We start from the raw sequence: 24,798 nt of genomic DNA, 5'->3' as shown, positions 1-24,798 counted from the left end.
AAGGGGTCTCATAGATCATGGAGCCACAGAATGGTTGGGTTGGGTTGGGTTGGGTCTTATAGATCATGGATCCACGGAATGGTTGGGTTGGGTTGGGTTGGGTCTTATAGATCATGGAGCCACAGAATGGTTGGGTTGGGTTGGGTTGGGTTGGGTTGGGTTGGGTTGGGTTGGGTTGGGTTGGGTTGGATTGGGTTGGAAGGGGCCTTACGGATCATGGAGCCACAGAATGGTTGGGTTGGGTTGGGTTGGGTTGGAAGGAGTCTCATAGGTCACAGAGCCATGGACTGGTTGGGTTGGGTTGGGTTGGGTTGGATTGGGTTGGAAGGGGTCTCATAGGTCATGGAGCCACAGAATGGTTGGGTTGGGTTGGGTTGGGTTGGAAGGGGCCTTATGGATCATCCAGCTCCAACCTGGCCAGCCCAGAACTGCCAACAGGGAACGAGGCCAAGGGGCTGCGCCAGCCCCACATCCAGCAACAACCATTAACCAGAGTGGGAGAAGGGCACTTTCCGTGCTGTGATTTCCCCACGTCAACCGTTACCGTGGCGGTGACTTCCCTGAAGGCCACCATGAAGACCCTTCAGTGGCAGCCAATGAGCTGAGCTCCGGGCTGTAAGGCTTTGGGTGCAGAAGGAGCGCGAAGGGCCGCTCCGTTCCCTCTGCGGGGCCTCCAGGAGCTGCCCTGGGGGCTGCAGCCCTGTAGGGACGGCCCCGGTGAGGGCAGAGCGGGGCACGGGGTCCAACCCAAGGGCTGTCAGAGCCAGAGGGAATTTCCTCAGCCGTCACCATGGGGCAGCAGCAGCAGCAGCAGCAGCACACAGCGGCACAGACGGGGACACAGACAGACTACGGGGCACACGGGCAGCGGGGCGGGAGGGGACAACGTGAGATCGCTATGAGATGAGAACGTGCTCACTTACACAACTCGCCCACCCTCCTGAGGCCAGAGGCGGTTCATAGACAGAGCAGCGCGGACATGCAGATGGAGAGCAGGAAGAGAGCAATGAGAGAGAATGTTAGCTCCGGTCCGGGGCAGCAACCACACGCAGTGAGCAGACGTCGGCGTGCGGCCGCCCGGCGGCTCTGGGGCCGGGGTGGATGCTGAGGGGCTCTGGGGGTTCAGGAGGTTTTCCTCACTCGCTGAGGTGACGTTTGTGTGCGTGCTACGGGAAATGGGACATCGGTCATTGCGTGAGGTCAACAGCCAAAGCCTGAACGGTTGGACGGAGATATTTGGAAGGGCTGAGAACAGGGGGGGGGGGTTGGAGAGAAGGAGGGAGGGAGGAGGGATGGGGTGGGAGCAGAATGGGGGACAGAGCAGGGGAGGGGGGAGAAGAGGGGGAGGAGAGAACGTAAGCATGAGAAGAAATGGTCCACGGCAAGAACAAGAGCGGCAAATACAGATCAACATCTTCAGACCCTACGGATGTGTGGGTGGCTTTGGTTTGTATGACTGTGAGGACCACAGGTCAGTGGGGGCTCTGCGTGCGACTCAGAGCTCTGCAGAGGGGACGATGGCTGCTGCAGCGGAGAGGAGCCTGAGTGAACGCCTCGCCAGGAGCTACAGCACAGCATCAGCACAGGGCCAGGAGGAAACCAAGCAGCGCGGCCACCTCATAGGACGTGGGGCACGACGCACGGCCAAGCGGGCACTGCAGACCCCCTGGGCTCTTCCTACACTCTCACCACCCCCAGCAGCAGTACGGTGCTGCCCGGAGCCCTCGCTGTGCCCAAGGTTCAGCTCGGCACCGGCTCATCAGCTGCCGTCGTCACGAGGCAATCGTTGGGTTCATCCACAGCTTTGCTTTTTCCTTTTTTTTGTCCCGTAGGTCGTGCTCACAATGCAAAGAAATGGGCTGGGATTTCTCAGCACCGGGATCCAGCGGGGAGGAAGGAGAGGAGCCACCGCTCTGCTGCGCCCTCGTGCCGCCACGCGTTGCTGCGCTTGGCCAAAGAAGGGAGGGCGAGCAGCAGGCGCTGCCAGGCACCCCGTGCAGCCGCTGGGCCAGAGCTGAGGAACGGTGCTGGAGGAGCTCAGCTCAGCTCTGCACGGCCCGAGGAGGGATGGTGGGCATGGAGGAAGTGCTGTTAGCCCCTGGGAGCGCCAGGCACTGCCAACAACTTGTCTTGCCATGCCGTGCCGGGCCATGCTGTGCTGTGTCATGCTGTGCCATGCTGTGCCATGCCGTGCTGTGCCATGCTGTGTCATGCCGTGCTGTGTCATGCTGTGCCATGCCGTGCCATTCTGTGCCATGCCATGCTGTGCCATGCCGTGCCATGCCGTGCCATGCTGTGCTGTGCCATGCTGTACCATACTGTGCCGTGCTGTGCCGTGCTGTGCCATGCTGTGCCATCCTGTGCCATGCTGTGCCGTGCCATGCTGTGCTGTACCATACTGTGCCATGCTGTGCCGTGCCATGCCGTGCCATGCCATGCTGTACCATACTGTGCCATGCTGTGACATGCCGTGCCATGTTGTGCTGTGCCATGCTGTACCATACTGTGCCGTGCTGTGCCGTGCTGTGCCATGCTGTGCCATCCTGTGCATTGCTGTGCCATGCTGTGCCATGTCATGCTGTACCATACTGTGCCGTGCTGTGCCGTGCTGTGCCATGTCATGCTGTGCCATGCTGTGCCGTGCCATGCTGTGCCATGCCATGCTGTGCCATGCCGTGCTGTGCCATGCTGTGCCATGCCATGCTGTGCCGTGCCATGCTGTGCTGTGCCATGCCATGCTGTGCCATGCCGTGCCATGCTGTGCCATGCTGTGCCATGCTGTGCCATGCTGTGCTGTGCCATGCTGTGCCGTGCTGTGCTGTGCCATGCTGTGCCATGCCGTGCTGTGCCATGCTGTGCTGTGCCCTGCTGTGCCATGCTGTACCATGCTGTGCCGTGCCGTGCCATGCTGTGCCGTGCCATACTGTGCCATGCTGTGCCGTGCCATGCTGTGCCGTGCCATGCTGTGCCATGCTGTGCCGTGCCATGCTGCGGTGACTTGCTGTGCTCAAGCACTGAGCCCGAAGCGGCAGAGGACTCCAACACGCACTTCCAGCTCTCTCCCTTCATCCTTTTCCACACCGGAGCATCTCACCCTCCGGCTGCTTTCTCTCAGACGGTTTTGCAGCTGATGACGGAGCTGGGCTGGAGGTTTTCTGTCCAGAAGGAGCCCCCTCACAGCTCTTCTCCTGCACCAGGGTGCGCATCCCTGCACTGTGGGGCTGCCATCACTGAATGCCTCTCATTTGCCCCCCTTTGGGCCACCAGTGCTGCTCATCTCCTCCTGAATCCCACTCTGGACAAGCACGAATCCATCCCACACCGTTTCACTGCACCACATGGGTTACACAGAAAGAGGTGGCTTTGCCCTGGCAGCTAGATGCCTAAAGGCTCCTTTCTCTCCTCCCTTCCCCATCTGTACAAGACACAAAGCAGTCGTGGCTCTCCGGAAACAGCACCTGAACAACTCGGTTTTTGCAGCCGAAACTCTGCTTCTCCATCTGCTTGGCCGCTGCTGAAACGCAAAGATGCAAAGGAGCAAAACAAAAAGCCTCGCAACCCTCACTGAGCCAGAGCTGTGCTGACCCAACCCGGAGCTGCTGGGGGCTGCCATCAGATGAGCTTTGTGCCACCCCGTGATTCCGGGTCCCCGTGTTGGCACTCGCTGCGCTCCTGGCTCCAGGCAGCACAGCTCACACGCAGCCCTGCGGCCCCATGGGGGCAGCACAGCTCTGCAGGGCCGGGCGGCCACGGCTGGGAGCAGAATGGGACCCTGAAGAGCGACGCCTCCGAGCCACGCAGAGCTGCCTTGGAAACCTGGGGAGCCACGACTTGAGCTCCGCTCAGCTCCTGGCCGCGCCGCCCTGAGCGCTAATCAGAAACGTTACACCTCTGTTGGTTCACGACAGCTTTATTGTGGTCATGGATGGCACAGCGGAGGGTGGCTCCTGAACCGCGTGGGGCTCAGCGGCTCTTCACGCCCGACCCTCGCGCTGCTGTGGGTTTCGGGGCCCCCCCCCCACACACAGCGGTCAGAGGGCAGCGAGGTCGGCGTGTTCCCAGCTCTGGGGTCACATCCCAAGGTCCCACGCCACAGCAGGGCCCCATATGCAACCCTGACGGCCACGGGAGAGAGCAAAGCGTGGGCATGGCTGCAGAGGGGCCTCCTGGGCAGGCTCGGCCCATCTGCAACGGGGGGACGGAGGGCTGGGGAGGGCGGGACAAACGTTCCCTCTATTGAATGCCTCAACTCTGAGCTTAGGTTCTCATTCTCAGTATTCCTCGGCCTCTTTTCCAGTGCCTCTCGTCAAAGGTCCTCCTGGGACAGACCGCCTTGGGAGGAGACACAGAGTTAGAGAGATGGAGAAAGCGCTTCAGCCCTCTGTTCCTGGAGGCGCCCCCCTGCGGGAACGCATCCGTGCGCACTGCAGCGCAGCAGCGCCCCTCGCTCTTGGATGCAACTGCTGTAAATTCAGGATGTAATGCAATTCAAAACGAACTCCAGCCACAAAGCCCACGAGCGCACAGCGACCGCCCCGCTCCTCCTGCCTGCAGCGGCGCTTCGGAGCCTGGGGAGGCACCGACTGTGATGGCAGCTCATGGGGGGCTTCTGCCAGGGGTCCTGCTCAGCCCTGAGCCCTGCGGGACACAGGCTGGCTCCAGAATGGTGCTGGCTGCATTAAGTGTGCTGGGTCCAGAACGGAGCTGGGTCCAGAACGGTGCTGGGTCCAGAATGGTGCTGGGTCCAGAACGGTGCTGGCTCCAGAACAGTGCTGGGTTCAGAATGGTGCTGGCTGCATTAAGTGTGCTGAGTCCAGAACGGAGCTGGGTCCAGAATGGTGCTGGGTCCAGAACGGTGCTGGCTGCATTAAGTGTGCTGGCTCCAGAACGGTGCTGGGTCCAGAACAGTGCTGGCTCCAGAACAGTGCTGGGTCCAGAACAGTGCTGGGTCCAGAACGGAGCTGGCTCCAGAACGGTGCTGGCTGCATTAAGTATGCTGGCTCCAGAATGGTGCTGGGTCCAGAACAGTGCTGGCTCCAGAACGGTGCTGGCTCCAGAACGGTGCTGGGTCCAGAATGGTGCTGGGTCCAGAATGGTGCTGGCTCCAGAACAGTGCTGGCTCCAGAATGGTGCTGGCTCCAGAATGGTGCTGGCTCCAGAACAGTGCTGGCTCCAGAACGGTGCTGGGTCCAGAACAGTGCTGGCTCCAGAACGGTGCTGGGTCCAGAATGGTGCTGGCTGCATTAAGTGTGCTGGCTCCAGAACAGTGCTGGCTCCAGAATGGTGCTGGGTCCAGAACGGTGCTGGCTCCAGAACGGTGCTGGCTGCAGGTAGGAGCTGCAGTTCAGCTCATGGCTCTTTCTGAAGCAGTGCAAAATATGAGCACGACGGAGCAGCTGCAGCCCAAGGCCAGGGCACGGCCCCGTTGCCTTCCACATTCGCAGGAGCTCCAGCACAGGCCCTGGCTGCAAGCAGCGCTGTGCTCTCCTTGTGCCCATCCCACAGCTCCTGTGGGGCTCAGGGCTGCAGGTCCCACTGCATTGCAGCATTGCAGCACTGCAGCCTGCGGGGCGGTCGCTGTGGCGGCGCTGGGTGATGCCATTGATCTCAGGACAGGTCCAGGGACTGGAACACGTGCCCTGCAATGGGTCACCAACATTTACCCTGACTGCTCTTCGCATCGCCTCCCGAATTTACAGCAGTTTCATAGGAGGGAGGAATTCTCACACCGAGGCGGAGCGGCCGACGTCACGGCGTGCTCCGTTTGCAGTGGATTTCCTGGGGAGCGTTGCATTTCAACCAAAATAATGTCAGAACTGTGAGGCTCCTGGAGGGGGTGAGGAGCACTGCAACCCATGGGGGCACAGAACACAGAGTGCTCAGGGAATGGATGGGGGAAGGCATTCCCTGCAGCTGGGGAGGAGGAGGAGGACAGAGTCTCAGCACAGGGGGTCACTGCAGCCATCCACGGCCAGGGCAGAGCTTTGGGGGGGTTGTTAAGGGAGACGGGGGTGGGGATGCAGTGCTGCAGTGCGGGTGGTGACCCGTGGGCATGAAGGAGGGGCAGGGATGGGGCAGAAGTCCCCAGGAATGGGGGAATTCGCACATCTATGGGGACGGGGGATCGGCACCGGGACGCAGTGATGTGGGACACGGGAAGGCAGGGAGGGGGGAGGTGAGTGTGGGACGGCAGGGTTTGCAGGTGGGAGCCGTGGGTGCTTTTCACTGATCGCTCCAGGAGACCCAAAAAGGGGGGAGATGGACGCCCCAGCACCCCCAGCACCAGCAGGTATGGGGTTGGGGGGTTGGCTGTGCCTCACACTGCCCCCAGCAAAGGGCCCAAATCCTGCAGGTGGGCTACAAAGACACCGTGCCTGGTCACCAGCAGAAGATCAGGACCCCCCCCCTGCCCAGCGTTGCTGCAGATGTTCCAGACCTGGAGCAGTGCACGCCTTGCTCCGGACGGCCCTCGGATGCAGCTGACCCAGCACAGGACCCTGAGGTCCCAGCTGAGCAGCACAGCGAGGAAGCACCGCTCTGCAGGGAGCGGCCGACGTGGGGCTGAACCCATCAGAGCGAAAGCACGGCAAGATCCAGAGGGTTTCCTTCCACTTTGTGATGGCAACCACGGGGCTGGTGCCCGCCAGAAGTGGGTCAGAGGGGCGGCGGGGGCCGCTCCTGGGGGCTGCAGGGCACGGTGACCCCCCCCCCCCTGCTTCGTTCCAAAACGCCTCCAGCTGTGAGCGCACAGCACGGCTTGGAGAGCCGCCGCTGCACCGAGCGCAGCTCCTTGGATCAACGCTCCCTTCAGCTCGCCCTTCCCAGCTCCTGGCTGACCCTACGGTGTGGGCATGGCAGGGGGGGAACCATGGGGGGGGTGGGAGATGCTCAATGGAGGGCAGCGGGGCGAGCGCAGCGCGGCTGCCAGAGCGGGGCACTTGTTGAGCATCTCGGAGCCTTCAGAGGCTTTGCTCTCACATCTCCGGTTGCCATCGGGAGTTCTTTGGTTTTGCTGAGTTTTACACGTAGATCTGTGGGGAAGCAGGGAGCTCCTGAGAGAATGAGGGAGAACTTTGTGCTGCGGGGGGGGGCAGAGCCCCAGCACGGCTGCCCACAAAGGTGGGGGAGACTCCATCTCTGCGGGGAGCCAAACCCACCTGGAAGCTCCGTGCGCAGCTGCTGGGGAGGGGGGGGGGGGAGCTGCAGGGGTCCCTTCCAGCCCTACAGCTCTGGGTTCTGCCAGCCTGAGCACGAACCCATGTGGGAAATGGAACCCTGACCCTCAGTGCCCCGCAGCCGGCGCCGCTGCCGTGCCCCACGACCCCGCAGCCCGACGACGCTCAGAGCGCTTCCAGATGAAAAGCACCGAGGAAACAGACGTCGGCTCGGGAGAAAACATTTGGAAAGGAAACCCACGACAGAACACGGCGGCTTCACGAGAGCGGACAGAGGAGGGGCGGCCGACGCGAGAGCCGAGCGCGGAGCAGCGGGCAGCAGGCGCAGCCCCGGGGGAGGACGGCCGCACTGCTCCCCATCCAAGCAGGACGGACGCCTCCGGGACGCCCTGACCCCCACCCGGCCCACGGCACCGCGCAGCCCCGGGCGCCACGCGGCCTCTTACCGTGCCGCGACCACCGGAGACTTCTTGCCGGGATCCAGCGCGGAGCCGGCCGGCTCTTCCCCCAGCGACCGCGTGTCCTTGTTCAGCTGCTGCAGGCGGGAGCTCAGCTCGCTGATCACAGTTGGCTTGTCGTCGTCAGCCCCGTGGATCGGCCGGCTCTCCATGGGGTCCCCCCATAGCTTGGACCTTCTCTGAAAGAGGTAGCGTGGCCGGCCAATGCTGGCGGACGCCAGCGTGGCCGCATGTTGCTGGGAGATGAGCTCGCTGTCCGAAGACTGCTTCAAAAGTGGGTCCCTGAAAGTAACTGGCCCCTTGCTGAGCTGGGACTTGAGTTTTGGCTTTGGAGGCACTGGTGGCTTCTCGAGTATAAAAGTTTGTCCGTCCGCAAAGGAAGTGTATGTGTCAGTGGGCTCCCCGCTCTCCGAGGACAGCGTCGACATGCTGGAGACCGTGGAGATGGTGCTCGTGGTCTCCAGGTGGTGGTCGCTCGAACTCCTCGTGTCCACCTCTTCCACACCGGAGTCGGCCGCCGACTCCGGGGCCGCTGGGGCGTCGGGGGGCTTCCCTGAGGGTGTTCCGCCCGCGGTCGGAGGAGCTCCTGCTGCCGCTGGTGCGGATGGCGTGCTGGGCGCCGCCAGGTGGCTGACGGGGGTGCCGGGGGTGGTGACCAGGACCCCGTTGGCGAACTCGTCGGGCGGAGGCACCAGCCCGATCTTGGCCAGCTCCTCCCTGGTCTCTTCGTCGCTCGAGGACAGCTGCGCCGGCGGCAGCGTCACGGTGTAGGGCTCCACCTCCTCCTCCGAGCTGCCCTGCCCCAGCGTCTTGTCGGCGGCGGCGGCGGCGGCGGGGCTGCCCGGCCCCTTCCCCGCAGGGCTGGGCTGCGGCTCCGCTTTGGGCGGCTCCGCCGGCTCCGCGCACGCTTCGGGCACCGCCGGCTTGTCCTCCTTCAGCTCAAGTCCGATCTCGTCTTGGCCGTTACTTGTGGCGTGAACCATGATCAGGCCGGCGGTCTTCTGCTGCGACGTGTCCACGATGCTGATGATCATGGACTTCTTGTCTTCCGGCTTCTTCTCCTCCTTGCCGGGCGCTTCCACCCTCGCCTCGGCTTCTTTCCTCAGCGTGGACGGGGTTCCCCACGGGCTCTTGGCGGGGGTCAGCGCCGCCGCCTCGGCCGCCACGGCCCCTTTCGCTCCGGGCGAATAGGCGGGGGACACCAAGCTCTCCAGCTCCACCCTCTCCGGTTCTTTGGTTTGGATGTCCACGAACAGCGGCGCCGCTCTGTCGGAGTCCGGGCTGTGGATCGGGGTGGGCGACCGGGATGGGACTTGGGTGGAGAGGGCCCTCTCCCTTGCGGCCAGCGCAAGCGCCAGTGGCGAGTTGGGATCCAGGGGCTTTCCCGTCAGGGGGTGGATGAACGTAGAGGATGAGCTGCTAATTAATGGCTTTAAAGCTGAGACGGGGGAAGGCAGTAGTACATCTCGGCTTCCTAACAACCGCTCATCGATAGACCTGGACTGCTGCAGGGATGGCATGTCGCTGCTGGGGGGGGTGCCTTCGATGGCCCCGACCGAGAGGAAGACAGTGGATTTGCGCTTCTCGTCCAGACGCCGGTCTCTGTCCTTCATGACCCCAGCGATGGCAGTGGCGAAGGGGATGCTCGTGGCTTCGACCTGCGCGAGGCCGGCGTGGTGCTGGTAGTCCACGCCGCTCAGGCGATGGCTGCGGCGGGTGGGCGAGGGCTCCCTGGTGAAGCCCCCCGTGATGGACAGGGCCGCCCTCTCCTGCGCGTCCTCCACCTGCAGCTGCTTGACCAGAGGGCTCTTCTTCCTCTGCGGCTTGGTGGGAGCGAACAGGCTGACGTTGAACTGCCCCATGTTGGCGTAGGGGTTGTCGATCACCCTCCCCTTCCTTTTCAGCTTCTCCGGAGGGGTTGCGGACGGGCCGGGCCGGGGGATCTCCGTCGGCTCCACGGGGAGATGGGAGGAATCCTGCAGGATTATCATGGATCGGGCCCTCTTCTGCCTTTCGGGGTAGGGGATGGACATCCTCGCCTGGTCGTACATCTCGGCTGCGCTGATGACCTGCGGCAGCCCGTGGAGCTTCGCCTCCAGGCTGGGCTTAAAGCTCGACCTGATGGTGTCGTAAGCTCTCCCTGGGGGCGGAGGTGGAGAGAAGGATGGAGGGGGGCCCGTGTCGAAGTAGTATGGAGAAGGAGGCGGGGGTGGGGCCGTCTGGGGGGGCGGTGGGATCCCGTGCCCTTCCCTAACAGTGTCTTGCATCGATGTGCTCCGCGGAAACTTCCCATCCAGCAAAGAAGCAGCAAGTTTCTCGTCTTCACCTGGAAAACCGGAACGACAGAGAGGTCAGGGGGGGCTCCCAGGGGGGCTCAGAGCACAGCACCCACGACGGCCTGGGGGAACCAGATCCCTTTCCTACCCCCCAGCCCCGCGTTCGTTTGGAGGCGGCTTCCCGCTCTGCCTTCCCTTGGCTCGACGCAAACATCTGCAGTTTGGCCCCCCTTGCTCACATTCCCAGAACGGTTGGGTCATGGGAAGGCCTTGAAGACCATCCAGCCCCACCGCATCGCAACGCACAGCACCTCCCCACGGCCTCGGGCAGCTCCAGGGATGGGGCACCCACCACCACACACCCTCAAGTCATCCCCCATCGCTCTCAGCCCAGCAGACAGCGCTGCCAGTGAGGGAGGCACAATGGAGGGGACACAACCAGGGCGGCTGAATGTTCCGTGCCACCCAACGTTGGTGTCGTAGCAGAAGATGAGCTGGCAGTGACTCCAGGTGGCCCAGAAGGCCCTCGGCAGCCCAGGCTGTAGTGGAAGCGGCGCTGCCAACAGGAGCAAGGAAAGGATCATCTCTCCGTCCTCAGCACCTGCAGGTCACACCTTGAGTACTGAGCTCAGATTTGGGCGCATCACCACAAGACAGTGAGGCCCAGGAGAGCGTTCAGAGAAAGGCAATTAAGCTGCTCCACTGCAGCCCTGCTCCATTGCAGCCTTGCTCTACTGCAGCCCTAATGAATTACAGCCCTGCTCCATTGCAGCCCTGCTCCACTGCAGCCCTGCTCCATTGCACCCTGCTGCATTACAGCCCTGCTCTGCTGCAGCCCTGCTCCACTGCAGCCCTGCTCTATTGCAGCCCTGCTCCATTGCAGCCCTGCTCCACTGCAGCCTTGCTCTATTGCAGCCCTGCTGCATTACAGCCCTGCTCCACTGCAGCCCTGCTGCATTACAGCCCTGCTCCACTGCAGCCCTGTTCTATTGCAGCCCTGCTCTACTGCACCCCTGCTCCATTGCAGCCCTGCTGCATTACAGCCCTGCTCCACTGCAGCCCTGCTCTGCTGCAGCCCTGCTGCATTACAGCCCTGCTCCACTGCAGCTCTGCTCCACTGCAGCCCTGCTCCATTACAGCCCTGCTCCACTGCAGCCCTGCTCCACTGCAGCCCTGCTGCATTACAGCCCTGCTCCACTGCAGCCCTGCTGCATTACAGCCCTGCTGCATTACAGCCCTGCTCTATTGCAGCCCTGCTCCACTGCAGCCCTGCTCCATTACAGCCCTGCTCTATTGCAGCCCTGCTCTATTGCAGCCCTGCTCCATTACAGCCCTGCTCTACTGCAGCCCTGCTCCATTGCAGCCCTGCTCTACTGCAGCCCTGCTGCATTACAGCCCTGCTCCATTGCAGCCCTGCTGCATTACAGCCCTGCTCTACTTCAGCCCTGCTCTACTTCAGCCCTGCTCCACTGCAGCCCTACTGAATTACAGCCCTCCTCTATTGCAGCCCTGCTCCATTGCAGCCCTGCTGCATTGCAGCTCTGCTCCACTGCAGCCTGGCCTCATTGCAGCCCCATTCCACTGCAGCCCTGCTGCATTACAGCCCTGCTCTACTTCAGCCCTGCTTCATTGCACCCCTTCTGCATTACAGCCCTGCTCCATTGCAGCCCTGCTCTACTGCAGCCCTGCTGCATTACAGCCCTGCTCTACTGCAGCCCTGCTGCATTGCAGCCCTGCTCCACTGCAACCCTACTGAATTACAGCCCTGCTCTACTGCAGCCCTGCTCTATTGCAGCCCTGCTGCATTACAGCCCTACTCTACTTCAGCCCTGCTCCACTGCAGCCCTGCTCTGCTTCAGCCATCCTCCACTGCAGTCCACTGCAGCCCTGCTCTGTTGCAGCCCTGCTCCATTGCAGCCCTGCTCCATTACAGCCCTGCTCCACTGCAGCCCTGCTCTGCTGCAGCCCTGCTCTGCTGCAGCCATACTCCACTGCAGTCCACTGCAGCCCTGCTCCATTGCAGCCCTGCTCCACTGCAGCCCTGCTCCACTGCAGCCTGGCCCCATTGCAGCCCCGTTCCACTTCAGCCCTGCTGCTCTGCAGCCCCCACACCCAACCATGCCCAGCTCTCCCCCAGCGCAGCTCCTCACCCCGTGCCTCACACACACTGCAATGTGCCAGACGGAGCTCGGCAGCAGGCCTGGCAGAGATGTCAGCCTGCAAAGCACCCGGGGGAAGCGCTGCCATTGTCAGCAGCATCCTCCTACCTGGGCACAGAGCGCACCCAGAGCTGCAGCCGCGTCCTGGCCCAGCTCTGCTCTGCGCCGCAGTGCCCAGCAGTGCTCCACGCACCTGAGCAATCCAGCCATCTGCAGACATGGAGCCCATCAGGCTTCCACAGTTGCTGCTGTGCTACTTCTGTTCCCAACTGATGCTTTTCTTTACGATACGAGGTTTTTTTCCAACAGGGTGCCCCCAAAAGACACCCGAAACGCTGCTGAGCGCAGCGCTAAGTTGGACCCCAAAAGAACCTCAAGAGGGCGAGTGGTGGGGCAGCAGGAAGCTCTGGAATTTCTAGGAGGACCAACACAAAATCCTGCAGCTAGAAGGAAGAACCCATTGGGACCAGACAGGGGGAAGGATGGAGTGGGAAAGAACCCCACAGCCTGACCGGCAGTGAGCTGAGGGTGCATCGAGCTGCACGGGGCAACACCTCTGCATCCAAAGCGGCACAGCAGAGCAAAGGAGGGCATCTGCACCCCTGCTCTGCAGGCAGGGAGGGCTCAGCACAGGAGGGACGCGGAGCTGTAGGAGCTCAGCCCAGAGGAGGGCCAGAAAAATGGCCCAAAGGATGGAACAGCTCTCCTGTGGGGATGGGCTGAGGCTGTGCAGATGGAGAGGAGAAGGCTGAGAGGGGACCTGAGAGCAGTCTGTCGGTATCCAAAGGGGAGCTGCAGGGAAGGAGGGGATGGAATGAGGGGAAATGGCTTCAAGCTCAAGGAAGGGAGATTCAGGTGGGATATAAGGGAAAAGCCTTTCCTGGTGAGGGCGGAGAGGCACCACGCAGGCTGCACAGTGACTGGATCAGGCCCTGCCCTGGGCAACCTGATGGAGCTGTGGTGTCCCTGTCCAAAGCAGGGAGCTGCACGAGCTGAGCTGTGAAGGTCCCTTCCAACGCTAAGGATCCAACGCTTTCACGGTTCTAATGTGAGCAGGGGCAACTGTGAGAGATGGAGCAAAGAGATTTCATCCCCCTCATCCACCACCGATGACGCTGCACTCGTGTCCACTTCTGGGGCTCTTAATACAAGAATCACGTCAACACAGAATCTCAGAATCACTCGGGTGGAAAAAACCTCTGAGACCCCCCAACCCCACGCACTGAGATGTGCCCCACTGCCCACCTCCCCCAGTGCCACATCCCTGCGCTCACTGAACACCCCCAGGGATGGGGGCTGCCCTGGGCAGCTGTGCAGTGCTGATTGCAGCACAGGTTGTTCCCAATTCCAACCCTCCCCGTTGCACCCTGAGCCCATCCCCTTCCATCCCATCCCCATTCCCTGTGCATGGAGACCAACCCCTCCTTCACTCCAGCCTCCTTTCCCCAGTGGCACAGCGCTGAGCTCCCCCTGAGCCCCTCTGCCCCAACGCCTTCAGCAAGAAACCCCACACCAGTGGGGTCACATCGGGGATCCCAGAGCTCTTTCCAACCCCAACGGCTCCGTGACTCCATGCGCCCACCCCCACACCCCCAAGGTTAACACGAATTCCTCCTGCTAAGCACATCCTTTGTTCACCTCTGCCTCAAAGCTGCCCTGGGCAATGGGCTGAGCACAGCCCCCAGGTGGGCACTGCAGCACCCAGACCTTTCTGTGGGGCTCAGGGACCCCTGAGCAGAGCTGCACGGAGCAGAGCACCCCCAGGGCAGAGCCAGCAGCTCCAATGAATCCTCCAGCAACCCGTCCAACCCCTCCATCACGGCGTGCAGCACTGATGGCTCTGGCCAACACAGCCGTGATGCTTTCGTTGCCATAACAGCCTCCATCCCCGTGGGAATGCAAGGCACAGCTTCCACCTGGGAACCATTCCCAGGAACCAATCCACATCGTGGGGATGTGAGGATCCACACCCTCCATCCCATCGCTGTTCCTGAGCCCCTCCTTCCAGGACCCCTTCCCATGCGGTGCTCCCTGTGTTGCCGTGGAAATGTTGGCTCCCTTTGCAGCAAGGCAGGCTTTCCTTAATTCCTTTTGCCTCGAGAAATGCTGAGATGCGAAGCTCTCTGACCTTCTGGCCCGGATTGCTGAGCAGCCACGCAATGCTCCACGTGCAGACAGCACCCAGCCCCCCACCAGAGCCCCCCCAGCCCTCCTGTGTGCACAGCCTGCCAGAGGCCTCTCAAACACTGCAGCCCCATCCCCAGCGCTCAGGTTGGGCTGTTTTCTATATCAGCCAATCCTAGGAGATGTAACCCAACCCGGCTGACCTGCAGGTTCTTCCCTCAGCAAGGAATCCATTGCAGTGAGAGGGGGAGGGATGGGCGCTGCTGCCCGGCGCCGCCTGCACCGATCCCTGCCTGCTGCATTGGACCCATGGCGCTCACAGCCCTTTCCAGCCCAACCAGCGATGGGTCCACGGCTCCAAACCTCCTCTGCACCACTGTATCACGCATGGCTTCAGCTGCATTCTTGTGAAAGAGCCACAGGCTGCTTTCACAACCACAGCTGAACTCCTTACGGCACGGATCTCGCCTTTAAACCAAATCCCAGTCTGCTTTATGACCCGCCTCTGAGCTCAGACGCTGTTTCACACAACGGCTCCCCTTCAAAAAAACCTGGAGCCGGACTGAGCCTCAAGCAGCCCCTGCTCACAAGCATTTCAGACATCTGGAGCACCAGGAGCACGCACTGCTGCCCTCCCCATGCGCTCCCAGGCGCAGCACAGCACTCATCTCCATGGCGGCAACACGATGCCGTCCATTCAACACCCACTCCTCCTTTCTGAGCTCATCTCCTCCGTTTGCTTTGCAGATTCATCACACGCCGCAATACCTCCAGCTTTCTACAACTCTCAGCCCCGTCTCACGTGGGGCAGCAGCTGCTTTTACACAAACAGAAACGGGAGGCGCAGATGCACCACAATCCCGCGGCCCCGTGCGTAAAACAAAGCGCGTTTTGCGTGCGGCTCTTCGCCTTTGCCTGGGTTCCTCTCACATCCTGGCTGGGATTACGCTGCTCTCCGCTGCGTCTCTAGGCAGAATTTACCTCCTATCTGCTCCCGGTGTGCGTTAAAGGCACAATCAGTTCTGGCATCACCGCTGCATCCAAAGCCTCACGAGGGATGAGCACCCGGCGCAGCTCCAGCCCCACGGACCAGCAGGGGAAACCCGACGACACACAGCACAGAAAAGAAAACCGGGCCACTCCACTGCCATGGGGCACCACCTCCGGTCCACTGTGCCACCACCTGCCTTCCATCCTGCCATCAGCCCTGCCCATGGCGCCACCACCTCTTGTCTATAAGTGCCACCACCTCTTATCCATAGCGCCACAGCATCACAGAACTGAAGGGGTTGGAAGAGACCCCCAGAGCTCATGGAGTCCAACCCCCTGCCCAAGCAGTTCCAGCACCAGGTCGCACAGGCAGGCGCCCAGGCATCTGCACAGGAGACCCCACAGCCCTGGCAGCCATGTCCCATTGGGGTCCCCACATCCAATTGAGGTCTCCATGTCCCATTGGGGTCCTCCATGTCCCATTGGGGTCCCCAAGTCCCATTAGGGTCCCCACGTCCCATTGAGGTCCCAATGTCCCATTGGGGTCCCAGAGTGCCATTGAGGTCCCCATGTCCCATTGGGGTCTTCCACGTCCCATTGGGATCCTCCACATCCCATTGGGGTCCCCATGTCCCATTAGGGTCCCCACGTCCCATTGAGGTCCCCACATCTCATTGGGATCCTCCACGTCCCATTGGGCTCACAGCATCACACCACCCCTGGCAGCCTGTTCCAGCGCTCCATCGCCTCACCTCCAGAAGTCCTCACACACATCGGTGCGGAACTTCAAATGCTGCAGCTTGTGGCTGTTTCCCCTCATCCTGTCTCCACGCGCCGCTGAGCAGAGCCTGGCCTCACCACCACGGCCCCCACACCTCAGATATTTACAGACCTGGATCAGGTCCCCTCTCAGCCTTCTTTCCTCCATGCTGAACAGACCCAGTTCACTCAGCCTTTCCCCATAGCAGAGATGCTCCAGGCCCCTCACCATCTTGGTGGCCCTCCACTGGACTCTTCCCAAGAGATCCCTGTCTGTTTTGTGCTGGGGAGCCCAGAACTGGACGCAGTGCTCCAGGTGAGGCCTCAGCAGGGCAGAGCAGAGGAGGAGGATCACCTCCCTCGACCTGCTGGCCACGCTCTGTGCAATGCAGCCCAGGATGCCATTGGCCCTCTTGGCCACAAGGGCACACTGCTGGCTCATGGCAACCTGTCGTCCACCAGGACACCCAGGTCCCTCTCTGCAGAGCTCCTCTCCAGCAGCTCATCCCCCAACCTGTACTGGTGCCACCACCTCTTATCCATGGTGCCGCCACTCCTCCTCATGGTGCCACCACTCCTTGTCCACTGTGCCTCCACCTCCTGTCCATCCTGCCATCATGCCTTGTTCATAGTGCCACCACTCCTCCTCTATGGTGCCACCACTCCTCCTCTATGGTGCCACCACCTCCTGCCCATCCTGCCACCTCTTATCCACGGTGCCACCACCTCTTCTCCATGGTGCCACCATTCCTCCTCCATGGTGCCACCACCTCTCATCTGTAAGTGCTACGACCCCCTGTCCATCCTGCCACCACCTCTTCTCCATGGTGCCACCACTCCTTGCCCACGGTGCCGCCACCCCCTGTCCATCCTGCCATTGTGCCTTGTCCACAGTGCCACCACCTCTTGTCCGTGGTCTCATCACATCCTGCCACCTCCTATCCATGGTGCCATCACCTTTTGTCTGTAAGTGCCACCACCCCCTGTCCATCCTGCCATCATGCCTTGTCTACAAGTGCCACCACCTCTTGTCCATGTGCCACCATGCCTTGTCCATCCTATCACCACCCCCTGTTCACAGGGCCACCAAGCTCTTGTCCACGGTGCCATGCTTTGCTCATGGTGCCACCACCTCCTGCCCATCCTGTCATCGTGCCTTGGCCACAGTGCCACCACCTCTTCTCCATGGTGCCACCACTCCTTGTCCGTGGTGCCACCACCTCTTGCCCATCCTGCCACCTCTTATCTATGGTGCCACCACCTCTTCTCCGTGGTGCCACCTCTTCTCGCCCATCCTGCCATCTCTTCTCCATGGTGCCACCCCTCCTTGCCCGTGGTGCCACCACCTCTTGACTATAAATGCCACCACCTCTTCTCCATGGTGCCACCACTTCTCACCCATCCTGCCACCTCTTCTCCATGGTGTCAACAATCCTCGCCCATGGTGCCACCACTTCTCACCCATCCTGCCACCTCTTCTCCATGGTGCCACCACCTCTTCTCCATGGTGCCACTTCTCGCCCATCCTGCCACCTCTTCTCCATGGTGCCACCCCTCCTTGCCCGTGGTGCCACCACCTCTTGACTATAAATGCCACCATCTCTTCTCCATGGTGCCACCACTTCTCGCCCATCCTGCCACCTCTTCTCCATGGCGCCACCACTCCTTGCCCATCGTGCCACAACCTCTTTTCCGTAAGTGCCACCACCCTCTGTCCATCCTGCCACCTTCCCCTGTCCATAAGTGCCAACTCCTGCCCATGGTGCCACCACCTCTTGTCTGTAAGTGCCACCACTCCTTGCCCATCGTCCCGCCGCCCCCAGTCCGTTCTTCTCCCACCCCTGCCCAAAATACCACCTCCCCCTGCCCCCTTGCTGCACTCTCTGCTCTGCAGACTCTCCCCTTCACCCTTCCCTGCCACCACCGCCGCCCCAACGTCCTCAGGGCAGAACTCCTCAAATGATCCCATTTTGAGACCATTGTGGGGACCTATTTTGAGTCCTTTATGGGGTCCCATTTTGAATCTTTTACGGGATCCCATTTTGAGTCCTTTATGGGATCCCATTTTGAGTCCTTTATGGGGTCCCATTCTGAGTCCTTTATGGGGTCCCATTTTTAGTCCTGTACGGGATCCCATTTTGAGTCCTTTATGGGGTCCCATTTTGAGACCATTGTGGGGTCCCATTTTGAGTCCTTCATGGGGTCCCATTTTGAGTCTTTTATGGGGTCCCCCATTTTGAGTCCTTTATGGGATCCCATTTTGAGTCCTTCATGGGGGCCCATTTTGAGACCTTTATGAGATCCCATTTTGAGTCCTTTATGGGATCCCATTTTGAGACCTTCATGGGGTCCCATTTTGAGTCCTTTATGGGATCCCATTTTGAGACCTTCATGGGGTCCCATTTTGAGTCCTTTATGGGATCCCATTTTGAGACCATTGTGGGGTCCTATTTTGAGTCCTTTATGGGGTCCCATTTTGAGACGTTTGTGGCGACCCATTTTGACAACTTCATGGGAACCCATTTTGAGACCTTTATGGGGTCCCTTTTTAAGACCTGAATGATGAGGGCTGAACTCCCTGTGGGTGTGGGACCCCCCGGGACCCCCTCATGCCTTACCTACAGATTTGGTCCTCGGGATCCCTTTGCGCAGTGACACGTGGGGTTTCTCAGCTCCTGCCAGGACCCCCGCGTGGGCCGCCATGCCCTGCCGCTCAAAGAGGGACTGCAAAGGAAAAAGAAGGAATTTTCCATCCTGCACACTGGTGAGAAGCAGCCGAAAGGAGACGACCCTCCTCCAGAGACCCCCATCGTCACCCAGACCCCCTCCCTCCCCATTGCTGTCCTGCCCCCACAGAACCACAGAATGGTTTGGGTTGGAAGGGACCTCAAGGCTCACAAAGCTCCAACCCCCCACCAATGCAGGGCCACCAACCTCCATGTTTAATGCTAAACCAGGCTGCCCAGGGCCCCATCCAACCTGGCCTCCAACACCTCCAGGGATGGACGGGGCATCACAGCCTCTCTGGGCAGCTGTTCCAGCCCCTCCCCGCTCTCACAGCACACAACTTCCCCCTGACATCCAACCTCCAGCTGCCCTCCCTCAGCTTCCAGCCGTTTCCCCTCGTCCTGCTGCCATCTCCCCTTTCCAGCAGTTGACTCCCCTCCTGTCTGCAGGCTCCCTTCAGCTCCTGCAGCTGCACTCAGCTCACCCCCAGCTTCTCTTCTCCGTGCTGAACAGCCCAGCTCCCTCAGCCTGGCTTTGCAGGGTGGTGCTGCAGCCCCCTGCTCATCTTTGTGGCTGCTCTGCACCCTCTCCAACAGCTCCCTGTCTTTCTTGTATTTGGACCCCCAGCCCTGGACGCAGTGCTGCAGATGGGGCCTCATTTGGGCAGAGCAGAGGGGGACGATCCCCTCCCTGTCCCTGCTGCCACCCCTCTGCTGATGGAGCCCAGGATTCCCCTCCCTCCCCGCCCTGTTCTCACCCCTCCCCACCTCCAGCCCCATTCCCACCCCGCCTCCCTCCATCCCCCCTCCCTCCCGCCCCCCTCCCCCCGGCGCAGCCCCCTCCCTCACACTGATCTCCGCCGGGGTGATGCGGCGGCTGGTCGGGCGCTGTTTCACCGTGGCCGCCCGTGAATCCGCCTCCACGATGTCCGCCCTCAGCGCCGGTTCGGCGGCCGCCAGGATCTCGTCCAGTTTCTCTGCAACCCCAAACAGACGCGGGGCCGTCAGCGGGGGCCGCGGCAGAGGGGCGATTCCAACCCCCCCCCCCTCCCCCAACCCCGAGCCGAGCCGAGCCGAGCCGAGCCCACCGCCACGGCGGGGCACGGAGTGGGGAAGCGCTGCTCGGCCGCCCCCCCAGCTCCGTGGGTCTCAGGACCCCCACGGGATGGAGCCGGCAGCGCCCGCTGCGATATTCGGAACCGGCGATGCTGCACTTCCTGATATTCGGAACCGGCGAAACGTGCGGTGCTTGTTCCGAATGAGACCGAACCTCCCGAACCGGGCAGACGGCTGCGTTGGGCAAAGCCCTCGGCCCAGAGCCCCCACCGAGCCCTGGAACTTTCACTGGGGTTGGGGGTCGGCCGGGGGGGGGCTGCCTCCTCCCCGCTCCCATCCCCAGCGCTGCGCCCCGGCACCGGGCAGCCACGCACAGCAGCACCGGGTGCCGACATCCCCGCGGCCGGGACCCCACAGCGCCGAGCCGGGGGGGCGGGCTGAGCCTTGGGGAGGCTCCGGACCCACCGCAGCCGCCATCTCCGCACGACGTCGCCGCTACATTGCGGAACAGCCCCGGGGAAGGGCCGTAGGCGGAACGCCGCGTGCGGGGAGCGGAGGAGCTGCGGGAGCCGCACGGGAGCGCGGAGCCGCGGCCGGGATGGCAGCAACGCTCCGCCCGCTTCCATCCGCCTCGTTCTTCTGGTTCTGCTCTCTGTCCCTTCAGAGGCACCGAGGTGCCCTATAGGGTGACCCCTCCAAGCTCCGGGATGCGAGAAAGGACCGCGCCGGGGCACTGTGCGACATGGGGACGGCACAGCCCTCATTGCACAGCGTTAATGGCACAGCCCTGATGGCACAGCTTTAATGGCACAGCCCTGGTGGCACAGCCCCCATTGCATAGCCTTAATGGCACAGCCCTCATTGCACAGCCTTAATGGCACAGCCCTGATGGCACAGCCTTAATGGCACAGCCTTAATGGCACAGCCCTCATTGCACAGCCTTAATGGCACAGCCCTGATGGAACAGCCCTCATTGCACAGCCTTAATGGCACAGCCTTAATGGCACAGCCCTCATTGCACAGCCTTAATGGCACAGCCTTAATGGCACAGCCCTGATGGAACAGCCCTCATTGCACAGCCTTAATGGCACAGCCCTGATGGCACAGCCCTGATGGCACAACCCTGGTGGCACAGCTTTAATGGCACAGCCCTGGTGGCACTGCTCTAACGGCACAACCCTGATGGCCTCCTGCCGTTGTCCCAGAGCAGGAGACACCTGCAGAGCCCCCACCTGAGTGCTGCTCCTGCAGGGGAGGTCAGGGAGGCGCCTGCTGTCCCTGCCGGTGAGACCCCGGAGCTGCGCTGGGGTCGGCAGAGCGCCGGGCAACATTTCAGCTCCAAAAAGCAGACAGCACTGCGCAGCCACCCAGGACAGAAGAGTTTCCCCATCCCCGGGGGGGGGGGGGGGGGGGGGGGGGGGGGGTTCAAATCCATGGGGACGCGGCACTCGGGGTGGGCTGGGGTCGGACTGGTGACCCCAGGGGTCTTTTCCAGCCTTGACGGCCGTGATTCCCCTCCCCCTCGGGACGCAGCCCCGCGCTTGGCGCTGCCGTGAGACGAGCTCTCGTGCTCCACACCCTGCGGCCAAATTGCAGCTCCCAGCCTCGGTGGGAACCTCTCCACTTTGCACCTCCCCTCGTGCAAACGCCTCACAAGCCAACCCGCACCACATCCAGCTTCCCCCCAGCACCGGGCGCTCAGCCTGCTGCCGGCCACCTCTATCCCAAAGCTCCTCGCCCCGGCCTCGCTCTGCCTCCTCCCCATCAGCCTTCCCCCTCCCTCCCCCCCCCGGGGGTCCCCACGGCTGGGGCTGGGGGACGGGCCGAGCCCCGGGATGTGCAGTTTCACTCACCCCCTTTTCTTCTCCTCATGGAGGCTTGGAATCAAGAAACAAAACAAGACGTGAATGGCATGCACAGTTCTGCTCCCGTCCCACCTCTGCCTGCTCTGTCCTGACCTCGACCCCGCGCTGCCGGGCTGAAACCCATCGCAGTGAGGAGAGCTGTGAACCCCCCCCCCCCCCCCCCGACCCCCCCATCCCAAACAGCTCCTCCGGGGCTGCGGGACGGCAGCGCTCCGCCGGGATCAGCTGGGCCGGGGGGCGGGCACAGCGTGCAGCGCCAAGGGCTCGCGCTACGTGCAGGACGGGGACGGGCTTCGGGGAGAAGAGGCGGCGACCGTCCCCACGTCCCCTGCATCGGAACGCAGAGCTGCCCCCAGCGCCGCTCCCCATCCCCCCCCGGCCCGGCTCCGAGCCGCCCGAACGGCGGAAGGAGGCAAAGAAAGCGGGGAACGCTGCCAAGGCCGCACGCCCGGCTCCCGGGGGCACCGAGGGGGCGCAAAGGCACGGCGATGCGAAAACCTCGGGGGGGGGGGGGGGGGGAAACCTCAGGGCTCAGCCTCGGCACGGTACTCGGCCTTTCCCGCAGCCGCGCTCGCACACCGCGCACAGCACGCCGTGCCACGGGGCGAGGCGAAGCGCTGCACCTCCCGCACTTGCACCCCTCCAAACCCCCTCCAATGGTGCGGAACTGCCCCAGGAGAAGGAACCGGGGAGGGAGGGAACATCAACCCCGGGGGGCTGCGCGGTGTTTTGTGCCGAGGGAACGGCAAAGAATGCGCCGCTCTGCGTCCCCGCCTGATGGCCGCAGCCCAGCGCAGCGCCTGCGGGGCCGGGGGCGCAGGGAGAGAGGTGAAAACAAAGCACGGAATGAATCGCAGCGCGCTCCCCTCATCGCCCGGGAGGGGAGGGAACGGGGGGGCTTCAGGGGGCTCCCCCCGGGCAGGGCAACGTGCGGCACCCGTGAACGACACGGCCGCGCACTGAGACCTCAATGCAAGCAGCAAAGCCGGGGCCGGGTCCCTCTGCTCAACCCGCGCGTATCGCAGCTCCGGGCTGCTCCGACCCCCCGGCACCGCTCAGCGCCGACAGGAGGGCAGCGCTGCAGCCCCTGAACCAACAGCACACCCTGCGGCGCCCCATGGCGCAGGGATGGTGAGAACCGCGGGGTGCAAAGGGGGAGATGTGGGGGGAAGGGGGGGGGGGGGGGTGAGTCGGGTGGGGGAGGTTACCAACACGAGGGAGAGCGAAGAGCTTCGTCACGGGGTGCACGGATGTGGGGATGGAGGGAGGGGGTGGAGAGAGCACAGAGATGGAACTGTGAGCTGCGGTGCCAAAGCAGCTGGAGCCGTGGGCAGGACGCTTCGTGGCAGCAAATGTGTGAGTGTGTGTGTGTGTAAGGGGAGGCGGCAGCGGGGGGGTCCTGGCACAGAGCAGTGCGGGTGCCGGGTGCCCCATCCCTGGAAGTGTCCGAGGCCACGGCAGGGCCCTGGTGGGGGGGGGGGGGGGGGGGGGGGCACGCAGCCCCACGGCAGAGGTAGAACCGGGGGCTCCCATCCAACCCCAACCATTCCGTGGTTCTATCACCTGTAAGGTGTCCACCAGCCCAGCCGTGCCGCAGCTCTGAGCCGGCACGGCGCATGGAGGCGGGCAGCCCGAGGGGGGGGGGGGGTCTGAGCCCGCAGGGACCCCCTGCCCCATGCCGACGAGCTGGAACGGCTCCGCGCGGCGCCAGGCTCCCCCCCCCCCAGCACAGCACCGGGAGCACAAGGGCCGGATGCTGCGTGCGCCCACCCGATGCGCGCCCACCCGCGCCGCCCCCCGCCCCGCCGCTCACCCAGCTCCTCCAGCTCAGCCGTCATGGATTTGGACCGCAGCGTCAGCGTGGTGCTGGGCGCCCTCTTGGGAGGCGGCGGAGCTGAAAGGAAGAGAGACGGCATTTTGCACTTCTTGTCCAGGAACTTACGCGGCGTGGCCAGGTGAAGGTGCCACTTCTTCTCCACCGCCTGGATCTCCTCGTACTCGCGGGACGAGGAATCGCACTGCTGCAGGATTTTATTGAGGCTGCGCGTGGAGGCGAACTTCTTCATCGTGTTGGTGGTGCGGGGCCGGGCCGGGCCGGGGGCTGCAGGCTGCCCGGCTCTGCCGCCCTCAGCGCAGCGCGGTCCGGCTCACATCCCCGGCTTTGCCCCGTGCCGGGCGACGGGGCCTCGGCCCTCGGCTCACGGCTTCGGCGGCTGCGGCCCCTCCGCGTGCGCCATGGGCGGGGGGAGCAGAAGAGGCGAGTCCGGAGCTCAGCTCAGTCCTTCATCCCCAGCGCCCGGCTCAGTCCTTCATCCCCGGCGCGGCCCCCCGCCGATCGCGGCACCCACCCTCCGCTGCTCCTCCGCCGGATCCGGGCTCCACCGCCCTAACGCAGCTCTGGGGGGGGGCGGCTCCTCGCTGGGCACGGGGCGGGCGTCGGGGGTCCCCCGTCCGGGCCGGTTGCCCTCGGGCTCTCCATGCCCCGACCCACGGCGCGGGGACGCGTGGAAGGAAGGCTGCTCCTCTCCGCCCGGCGCCTCCTCCTCGCTCGCGCGGTGACAATACCGGATTGAGTCCTGGATTCAACGCTCAGGCATTGCCATGGCAACCGGAGCTCCGGGCTCGTGCTGGCGCCGCATCAGAGACCCCAACCGGGGCGGATTCGAGGGGAAAACACGGCCCCACGCCGGGCTCCGCGCCTCCGGCACCCGCAGGAACGCATCCCCGGCTGCAGGGACGGCTGCGGCTCCTCCGGGAGGGCAGCGCGGGGCTGGGGCTCGGCTACGGGGCTGCGAGCGGCAGAGCAGCGGCAGCGCGGGGCTCCCCGCACGGGCTCGGAGCCTCGGACCCCCCCCCAGGGCTCACACTTTGTGCAGCGATGATGCGATGCAGCGCTCAAGGTCTGCCTCCTCCCGGCTCTCCGAATGACCCCCCGGCGCCCAGACACGCCGCTGCCCACTGAGAGTGGGGGTGGGCAGGGAGAGCCCCCCCGCGCTCCCAGCTGCGCCCCCGATCTGCCCCCGCTGCACCCCTCCGGCTGTGCCCACAACGGCTGCCCTCCACCCCGGGAGGGCGTCCCTCTGTCCCCCTCTGGGTGAGGGTCTCACCTCTGCCCTCAGTGCCTGGGGGCAATGGGGAGAAGACCCTGACGCCCCACACACACAACCAAGGGCAGCTCTGTGCCCCAACACCCCCAGACCCCGAATCAGG

The 24,798-nt window shown here is 63.2% G+C and overlaps 1 protein-coding gene across 1 annotated transcript in view; it reads right to left on the bottom strand.

Annotated features, from left to right (window-relative positions):
• The window catches only part of SHANK3 (SH3 and multiple ankyrin repeat domains 3), a 298,288-nt gene that overhangs the window by 16,104 nt on the left and 257,386 nt on the right, over window positions 1-24,798 (bottom strand). Inside the window, 5 exon segments of the mRNA XM_048925496.1 lie at window positions 7,622-9,959; window positions 18,560-18,665; window positions 19,517-19,644; window positions 21,577-21,600; window positions 23,402-23,482. Of these exon segments, the coding sequence (XP_048781453.1) occupies window positions 7,622-9,959; window positions 18,560-18,665; window positions 19,517-19,644; window positions 21,577-21,600; window positions 23,402-23,482 (2,677 nt within the window).

This window comes from Lagopus muta, chromosome 1, assembly GCF_023343835.1.
Source record: "Lagopus muta isolate bLagMut1 chromosome 1, bLagMut1 primary, whole genome shotgun sequence".
NCBI classification, from domain to species: domain Eukaryota; kingdom Metazoa; phylum Chordata; class Aves; order Galliformes; family Phasianidae; genus Lagopus; species Lagopus muta.
The sequence above is the reverse complement of the archived record's forward strand: the minus strand, read 5'-3'. Positions and strand labels throughout refer to the sequence as shown.